Source organism: Mauremys reevesii, linkage group 2 (assembly GCF_016161935.1).
Source record: "Mauremys reevesii isolate NIE-2019 linkage group 2, ASM1616193v1, whole genome shotgun sequence".
NCBI lineage: Eukaryota > Metazoa > Chordata > Testudines > Geoemydidae > Mauremys > Mauremys reevesii.
In genome coordinates, this window is record NC_052624.1 from 15,136,385 (window position 1) to 15,146,200 (window position 9,816).

The 9,816-nt window shown below is 47.6% G+C and overlaps 1 protein-coding gene across 1 annotated transcript; it reads left to right on the top strand.

Moving 5' to 3' along the window:
* The first annotated feature begins 1,998 nt into the window (after positions 1-1,998).
* LOC120399673 (paraneoplastic antigen Ma1-like) lies at positions 1,999-2,883 on the top strand. Its single transcript, XM_039528138.1, has one exon. The coding sequence runs from the start codon at positions 1,999-2,001 to the stop codon at positions 2,881-2,883; it is 885 nt and encodes a 294-aa protein (XP_039384072.1).
* Positions 2,884-9,816: the final 6,933 nt, after the last annotated feature.

Here is a 9,816-nt window from a genome sequence, read left to right on the forward strand (position 1 = left end):
GGGGCTGAGCCGCCTGCCCAGTGCTGGGGCTGCTCCAGGGCTGGAGGTGCTCCAGCCGAGCTGCCTGCCAGCCCAGCTCTGGGGCTGGCAGATTGGCTGGGGGGTGGCTTCGGGGGAGTTGGGCCCAGCAGCACAGCGGGATGCTGGGGGTGCTAGCCTGGGTCAGGGGCTAGCGGCCACAGTGCGGGCTGGGCTCTGGTGGGCGTGGAAGAGGTGGGGCTTTGGGGGGAAGGGACAGGGCTAAACTCCCCAAGCCAGGGGTTCACCCACTGCCCATGCCCTCATTGGTCATAGATCCCTGTCAGAGTGACTGAAAGGCAGCTGCAGTAGGACTCCAGTGGTCTCCATCATACACACTGAGGTTGTAAGGATTTTTATTTACTAATAAAGCTGGTCAAAACATTTAGAACACTGAAGTTGCTTCTGTTTTGCAGGGTTCAAAACAGACCACTTCTATGAAATTTTAAAAAACCGAAACCGTAACCATTATCTAAATTTGTTCTGAAAACATCATGGGCAAATAGAGGACACAGAGAGTAAGGGGCTTCCTCTGTGATGTAGATCTACAGAAGCTTGGAAGAGCACATTGGTAGCCACTGATAGAAAGGTGTAGGATTCCTCGGCGGCCCTGCTGTTGTTGGACTCCAGAATAGCAGGTCCTCCGCCTATGTCAGTGCTCCTGCACCTCAACTGTTCCCAGTTGTCAGCTTCATGCCCAGCCCGTGCTGTGCCTCAGATGCCCAGCACACCAGCCAGAAGCCTCTAGCTAAGTGCCCCTTCCCATCAATGCCTTGCTCTGCTCCCTGGGTCTGTGGCAAAATCCCAGAGGTCTGTGCAGTATAAGATGTGCTCCTCTTCACATGGTTGGTTTCTCCCATCGCCTGCCTCAAATGGTCCCGTCTTGAATGAGGTGCTGCACGTGTGCCAGCAGCAGCAGGCAAAACTTCACACAGCAGGAGACTGGGAGTGAGCAGCATATATGCCTGCCCTGCGTCCTGAGGCACCCAGTGGTTATTATGCTGAATACGGCCATCTTCAGGTGCTGCTGCTGACCATTACTGGGTGGGGTGTCCATCTTGCTCATCATGCTGATTGGTGCATGTCGTGTGCCCCTCAGTGACATGAACTGCACCTTACTACATTTTTTTCTCCCCTTCTAAGATACTGTAACCCCTTTGGGGTTTAGAGAGCATGGCCCCTTTAAATCTTTTTCCCAGGGGGAGGGGGAGAGTAAGAAAAAAGGAGGGAAACTCCAGGGGGTGGGTCTGGAGCTCCAGGGAGGAGAGAGGCAGCCGGCAGGCCCTGGAGAAGGAAGCAGGGAGAACCTGCCTGAGGAGGACAGGCCCGATCGGGGACAGCCTAGGACAGGAGCCAGGAGCAGCCCTGTGCCGGGGGGAATCGCCCGAGAAGGACAGGCCGGAGCTGGACCCAGGATCACGGCTGCCCAGAGCTGCGTGGGGCTGGGAGCACTGGGGCTTGTGACTCTGCACTGGGGACAAGGAGGGAGGCTGTAGCTAGTTAAGTGGGGAGGTGGTCGCTCTGTGTGGCTTTGCAGAGAGCGGCAGAAGAGGCACCGGAGGGGTTTGCTGGGGAGAATTCACTGGCCTTGGTTTGGATGCAGCCCTGTTTTACTGCTCCCCTTATATTTCCTCTTGTTGTATTTCTCCTCTCATCCCTCTGTAAATAAATATCTCCCTTTGCTATATCCATTGTACTTTTCCTGTGGGTGGGTGTGTTCACTCTGGGGGGTTTGGAACAGCTGTCCCTGGGGTGGAAGGGATTTTTCCTGCTGCATTCCTGTGCGCGCTGTCTCTTGGCCAGAGCTGCCTGCAGAGCAGACTCCATCTTGGCCACGAGGGCGCTAAAGTTACACTTGGTGGCCCGTACGGGGAACTCTGCAGTACACAACCCCCCCCCTCATGTTGCGCACCCTGGGCTCTCCTTCACAGAGCAAAGAAACTCCTGAGTGACTTTCATTTCAGTAAAAAAAATTAAAAAATGGAGAGAAGTTTATTAGAAGACCTGTGCCGAGGGGCACGAATCCCAGTAACCAAAGCTGTGCTGGTGGCAGGGTTCCCAGAAGAGATGGAACCAAATGAGATTGAGGAGAGCCTAGATGCAGCTGAAATCCTGGGGAGGGTAAAGGTCCACACCTGTATTTACAATCGCAAAGTTCAGGGCTTGGTAGCACTATGTACTCACTCCAAGGAAACAGATCTTGATAAAGTGCCCAAAGAGGTGCAAGTAGAAGGTATCCCCTGGACAATTCTGGGGGCAGAGCAGTCCCCTCCTAGTGTGCCCGTGTCACTTGAGGTGGATTCTTTAGAGCAGAAATTGCAGGCTCTGATGGTGGATGAGAAGCGGACAAGAGAAGAATTAATTTTGGCATTAGGAGGGGCTCCAACACCTACAGCATCCAGCCTGGTGGGATGGGCCAAAGAGCTGAGAAACGCTCTCAAAGATGCATTGAAGCCGGTATGTGACAGTGCTCCATACAAGCAGTTACATTCTTTCTCAGGGGTGTCACCTGTACCCTCAGGGGAGGATGATTACGAGACCTGGAGGGATTTTACGGTGCCGCTTGTCCAAGAGTGGGAATGCTCTGATGCTGAGAAGCGGAAACCTGTGCTTGAGAGTCTGAAGGGACCTGCCATGAGACTTATCCGAGCCCTGAAAGACTCCCAACCAGCTGCCACAGTGCAAGACTATTTAACCGCTCTTGAAAGTGTCTACTGTGCTACTGATAGCAGTGAAGACCTGTATTATCGTTTCCGCCATACCTATCAAGAGCCCCACGAACGATTGTCAGATTTCATCAGGGAGACTAGAGGATTTGCTACAACACGTAGTGCAGAAGGAGGGCATCCCCATCAAGCGCATTGATTCTGCTAGGTTGGACCAAATCCTTCGGGGCACCCGACAGGATGGGTTGATGTTGTGGTGACTGCAGCTGAGGGAGCGGGCCCCAAACCAACCCCCATTCCACAAGCTCATTCGAGAGATACATGAAGAGGAGGAGCGATTGCTGCAAGTGGATGCAGTGGTGCAGCCGAAGATGGCAGCGAGTCACACCACCACAGTGCTTGGAGAGATGGAAGACGCCCCGTCAGTGGCAGCAGCACTGAGAGATTTGACCCGAGAAGTGGCCATGATGAAGGCTCAGGGACATACTGTGCCATCCTCAAGAGGGGAGAGCAGCAGGATGAGTGACAGCCGGCGAGAAGGTTTCTGTTATAACTGTGGAAGAGATGGTCACTATGCCTTGGACTGCCAAAACAAGACAGATCATGCAAGGGTATCTCAGAGATTGCAGCAAACCATTAGGAAGTTTCAGGGAAACACCAACAGGGCTTGGGGAAGGAGCAACCCAAGACCCTTGAAATTCCAAGACTCCCCAGAAAAAACCACAAACAGGGGTTACACTGTTTGTGCTCTTGTCAAGTCTGCTCTTGGCCAGAGCTGCCTGCAGAGCAGACTCCATCTTGGCCACAAGGGCACTAAAGTTACACTACTATTTATTGAGTAGCATGGGCCAATTTCCATTGGGAAGACAGGCCAGATCACCAGGCCCTTCCAGTATCCCCAGCCAGTTCCCCACGTTTCCTCTCTCTCAACACTGAGTGGAAGCCATGGACCACTACTGATCCTTGGTTATGGGCTTGATTACTATAAAAAAACCAAAAACCAAAAAACCTACTACTGATAGTCCCTGTTCTCTTGAGTTTGGGGCTATATCTACTCAGCAAGTGCTGCTGTTGTACACCTGTTCTAGACTCTGTTAGAACAACACCCCTAATCTCTGCTGTTAGGTAGGAATTACAGTCTGTGAATTTACAACTGTAACTAATAAAAAAAAACCCTAGGTAAAGTAAGAGACTTAAAAACCCCGCAAAACAAAACAGTTGAGGATTTAATATAGCTCAGTGTTAGTCATTGTAACAAGCATCCCTGGGGGCGACAGACATGATTTAATACCCACAGGAATTAAAAGAGTTGTTTTATCCTTTAAAAGGAATTGTTTAAAGGAGTTGTTTTGTTTAAAGGAGTCATTTGAAAAGGAACCCATAATATTCCATGAATGCAATGAAAAGAGAGAAAATTACAAAGAGGGGTTCGGGAGACTTTGAACTGGATAAAAATGGCTGTAAGGTCCAAACAATTGCGGTCCCAAGACCGATAGTAATGGAAAATATTGTAAAAATCTTTCCTTTGTCTCTCTGCATTGTGGGGTTTGGTTCTTTGGAAAGTCTCTTGTCAGCACCAGAAGGACCAGAGAGGGAGCTGGATGGAACCTATTTACTGAAGACACCACAGCCCATACCAGACATTTTAACTGATGTAAAGCTTAACGGGAGATTTCACCTCAATTAAGAACAAGGAAGCTGGGAAACAGACATTTATGGCTCTCACCGTTCACAGCGAATGCCACTGTACGTAGCAGCACACGGAGGGAGGGGATTAAATGTCCTATATTAAACACTGAAGATCTCTGTGACTTTAAATCAAATAACATTGAACGAATTTCCCCAGCAAGACAACACCGGCATCTATTTCATTTCATAGCCCCAATACTTGTGACCTATTACAAATATATTAGACACTACGCCATTTTTAGTAATTTACGATGAATGAATGTATAAGGTGTTGAGGGGGACACCTCTGTTTCAGGTGTACTGCCCATGTAAGAATAGTATCACAGAGAATCAACCACAGTGTTGGTAAAGAACTGTGCACATTCATCAAAGTTGTTGTCACATATTATTTTCATCTTTTTTATCTTTCAAAAACAGGAAGCACAATCTGAAACTCACAGTTTATCAGCATCACTAAGCACTGTAAGAAACCATCTCTTCTACTTTATTGCATGAACAGGATGATGGTCTCCCAAGAGATAAGTTTAAAGTTGTGAGTAAGGGCCAACATTTTCAGATCTGGGTGCTTAAAGTTGAGCTCCTAAATCCATATTTAGAAACCTAAACGAATTACAGTGTATGAGTTCTTTCATTGGGAGCAAATAGCAGGTATTAAAGGGCTTTTTAATCTAGCAGAAAAAGGGCTAACAAGAACGAATGGCTGGAAGTTAAAGCCAGACCAATTTAAATTAGAAATAAGGCATAAATTTTTAAGTGAGGTAATTAACCATTGGAACAAACTACCAGGGGAAGTGGTAGATTCTGCATCTCTTGATGTCAGAACTGGATGCCTTTCTGGAAGACATGCTTTAGCTAAACACAAGTTATTGGGCTCAATACAAGGGAAACGAAGTGAAATTCTATGGCCTGCATTATACAGGAAGTCAGATTAGATGATCTAATGGTCTCTTCTGGCCTTAAAGCCTAGGAATCTGTGAAACTGAAGCTTGACTTCAATAGAAGCTACAGGAGCTCTGATAGAAAATCAGGCCACATGTAGTTTAGGTGGTTACATTTGGTTTTAGGAGCCTAACCTTAAAAGCCCAGGTTTGAAAATGTTGGTAACTACCCTAATACAACGTCACAGCATCTTCAGCTGAGGAATTTCCCCCTTGCTTTAACCAATGCAGCCAGATTTAACAAACATTTCAACTTGAGATGAAAACTCCTAGTGCAACGTACGCACACAGTTTTGTAGCCTGATAGGCTGTCCAACCCCTGCTAGAGATGATGGCACCACATGGGTGCTTACATCCAGAGGTGAAAGTAAGCCGGTCTGGTCTGGTACAGAGCCGGTACACCGCCGACCCTACTGGTGGGGGCTGCTTCCCCAGGCCAGTGATTTAAAGGCTTGAGGCTCCCGGCAGCAGCTGGAGCCCTGGGCCCTTTAAATTTCCGCCAGAGCCCTGCTGCTGGACCCCCCAGGTAGCGGCAGCGGCTGGGAGCCGTGGGGCTCTGTTGGCAATTTAAATAGCCTGGGGTTCCGCTGCAGTAGTGGCGGCCAGAGCCCTGGGGTAGCAGCGGCAGCCAGGGGCTCTGGCAGTGATTTAAAGGGCCCGGGGCTTCCGGCCACCGCTACCACAGCGGCGCCCTGGGCCCTTTAAATAGCCACCAGAGCCCCACTGCCGGAGCCCCGGGATAGCGGCAGCAGCCCAGGGTTCGGGCAGCGATTTAAAGGGCCCAGGGCTCCTGGCAGTGGCTGGAGCCCCGGGCCCTTTAAATTGCTGCCTGACCCCTGGGGCTCCCAGCTGCCTCCACAGCTACCACTACCATGGGGCTCCGGCAGTGATTTAAAGGGCCTGGGCCTCCCAGCTGCCACTACCGCAGCCAGAGCCCTGGGCCCTTTAAAGCTCAAATTTAAAGGGCCCGGGGATTTAAAGGCCCCGCTTCTTCTGGTTGAGGCCCCACCCCTTCTGGTTGAGGCCCTGCCCCCCTGCTCAGGACTCTGGAGTACTCAGGGCCGGCTCCAGGCACCAGCCCAGCAAGCAGGTGCTTGGGGTGGCCAAGAGGAAGGGCAGCACATCCGGCTCTTCAGTGGCAATTCGGCGGTGGGTCCCTTGGTCCCTCTCGGAGGGAAGGACCTGCTGCCGAATTGCCGCCGAAGAAGAAAGCGGCGCGGTGGAGCTGCAGATCGCATTAGCCGCTTTTTTTTTTCTTTTTCGCCACTTGGAGCGGCAAAAACCCTGGAGCCAGCCCTGGGGATACTGGTAAGTTCTTTAAGTTACTTTCACCCCTGCTTACATCTAGTCAATACATCAAAGCAAGAGAAAAGACAGAAAAGAGAGTTTGGGAAACAAGTTATTGTGCCTGGTCCTGCAGCCCTTACTCACATGACTAAAGCTAAAAATGGATAATGCCTCACTGCCGGCGTGAGTGAGGCCTATAGAACTAGGTGCAATGAACGGATGTAGCCGTCCATTGCTGATCTCCCCTCAGACAGCATTTCTGCTCTTGCGTACCTATCTAATTTAGGGCCCAATCCTGCTTTAATTTAAATTAGTGGGAAAACCCCTATTGTTTTCAAAAGGATCAAAGTCCACCACTTAGATTGGAAGCCCCTGAGGGCAGGGACCATGTCATCCTATTAAGATATGCCTGAGCTCACTCCAAAATTTGAATCCAGTTTGAAATCCAGATATAGGTGGGGTATTTTGGACCTGGAGGTCTGGTCTGGCCAATGGTAGAGATGTTAATATGGAGCTGTGTAGTTCTGATGCAGGTCGTGATCCAGGTATGAATTCACCCAAAACTCAAGGGATACATGGATCTGGGACTTTGCCTTGATTTTATCTGAATTCCCTATACATTGGTGGAGCATCAGATACAACTATAGCTCCACATGAATAACAACAGAGTACAAAAAAAATATTACTAATAAAGTACAGCAACTCCCATGATGTTTTCATCACAAAACATGCTCCGCCGACCCCCGTATGCCATTGCTTGGTACCTCCTACCTCCATACGTGAAGAACTGCCAGCAGAGCGGAAATCAGAATTCAGTGCGCATCTTCTAACTGGAGCTGCCTAAACCATATCCAATCTGACCTTCTACTTAGGTCTGACCTACAAAGAACAAAGCTAAATTATGTATAATGGTTTTGTGATGAAAAGCAATGCCAATTATAGGGAACATGATGAGGCCATAAAGATACACACATAAAAATCAGAGAGCAAACTTTAAGCCCAGTCCCAGGACCAAAAGATTAGTGCTTTAACCACGGACTGTAGTCAAAGCTTCCTTCTGGAAATGAAGGTTAACGTTCTTCTTGCGTTCCCACTGTGTGGTTAAGAGAGTAATTTACATGCTCGCAGTAGTGCAGAGGATAGGCTTTTCATCCTTATTCTTTGGGATGTTTTCTCCTTTTAACACAGTATTTTTCAATCAGAAATCAGGCAGTTTACTTGTGAAGCTAAAAATAGATAATGACTTTTCGGTCAATTGCTTTTGACTGTCAATATGAAGCTTGCATTACCATTCCACAATATAATTAAACAATCAATAGCAATTAGTGTCTAGTCAAGCCTGTTGTTTTAATCATTTAAATCAAAATGCTCACAAGTTATTGTACGTAAATATTTGAAGATGTTTATACTGGGGTGAATTTAATCCAACTAATCAAGGGATCTAGAGGAATTAGTGACTAAAAACAGAGATTTGGGGTCTGATTCTCAGTTAATCTGTCCCTATGCTTGAGGCAGAGCTGGAAGGGCAAAGCCATCTGTGTACTTCCTGGGTGAAATCCTGCCCCAGTGAAGACAGTGGGAGTTTTGTCATTGACTTCAATTGGGTGAGGATTTCACCCCCTGTATTCTAGAGCTGTAATTTGACCTGCATAGCCCCTGGTGTAATTAGAGCAGCCTAAGTGATGCTCTAATTTATGCTTTGCTTCACATGGCCCACATTGGATCCTGGGAAGCAGAGAATAGCCATAGCACAGTGCATTCTGGCTATGCCCTCAGTCTGCCCTCTATGCCAGGGCCTGGGAGTAGGGCTCACACAGAGTCCTTAATCTAGCCCTGCAGTGGCCAAGACAGTCCCCAGTACAGAGAGTAATCACGGGGGGTGGGAATTTCTGCTTAGTTTAAGGCTCTTTGGGGTCTTTGTGTAACTGGAAATCAGGCCTTCAGATTGTGGAACATTTAGCATCATACTTCCCCTAGGACATTTTCTGTATTCATGTGCCAGAAAATACAATAGTATTTTTGCAAGACCAGGACTTTATATCCAGGGACATTTTGCTGATCAGTGTTTTGTAACTTGCTTCTGGTTATGACAGTGATCACCATGTAAATGAAATGTGTCTTCTGACTGGCTTTCTGTTGAACCAGATTATTCAAGAGGTCCCTATTTGCTAACTGTTAGGGCCAAATTCAATCCTGGTGTAAGACTACTGAAGTCAGTCCAGGGATGCATTTGCCCTATTGTGAACACATCAAAAATCATACAAAGTTGCATAATTTGTGTTGCTTTTTAAAGATAACGGGGCAATTCCTTCCACTCAGATGCACAGAAGCAAATAACCTATCCAATAATTAGCAATGTCACCAATACAAATATATCCTTTGGACCTGATCCAACACCCACTGAAGTCAATGGAAAGACTCTCAAGTGACTTCAATGGAATTTGGATCAAAGCATTTTAAGCTCCTGATTTGGGCAAGAGGTCTTCTCCGTAGCTAGTTGGGGATATGTGCAAAGCTTCTGTGTCCCATTTCTAAAGCCTTGTGGGAAACAGCAGCAGGAGAAGGTGCCTGGAGTTGCCTCAGTTAATAGTCTCAGACAGGTTAAAAAGGCATTAGGAGGGTATTAGAGCACTAAATGGGATATTAGCTGGACAAAGAAGTTTGGAAGAGAGATAAAGGGGCCATAATGCTTATGTTTAAGGTTTAATGTGGGTCATTGCAAGACAATTCAATTAACAGATTGAGCCAAAGGAGAAGGTTTTTGGAAACATGTAAAGATTACAGGGTCTTTTTGTGTGGTTAAAAAAACAAACAACCACGTTAAAAGGGTGAGGCACTAGGCATAATTACAATGAAACCAACACAAAGCAGCACAGTAAACATATACAACCAGCCAGCCCAGTGTTACAGCTAACCCTAACCAAAAGATATGGCATAAGGGGAAACCCAGTAGCCTACAGGCAATGCTCTCCAGCAGATGAAAAACCAATTTCCAATAAATACAAGGGATGGGGACTAAAAGGGTGTAGAAATATGAAAAAACCCATAGCACAGCATTCCGTTATCAGCTTCAGAATGACAACAGGCTGAATCAATCTCATTGGGATTCAGTTCTAGGGAGTCTAAATATTTCAGGTCTGCTACTTAGATCACTAAGCCACCCGCTCTACTTTACTGCCCTCATTGCTAATTTAGGTCTCAATCCTGCAAAGATTTAT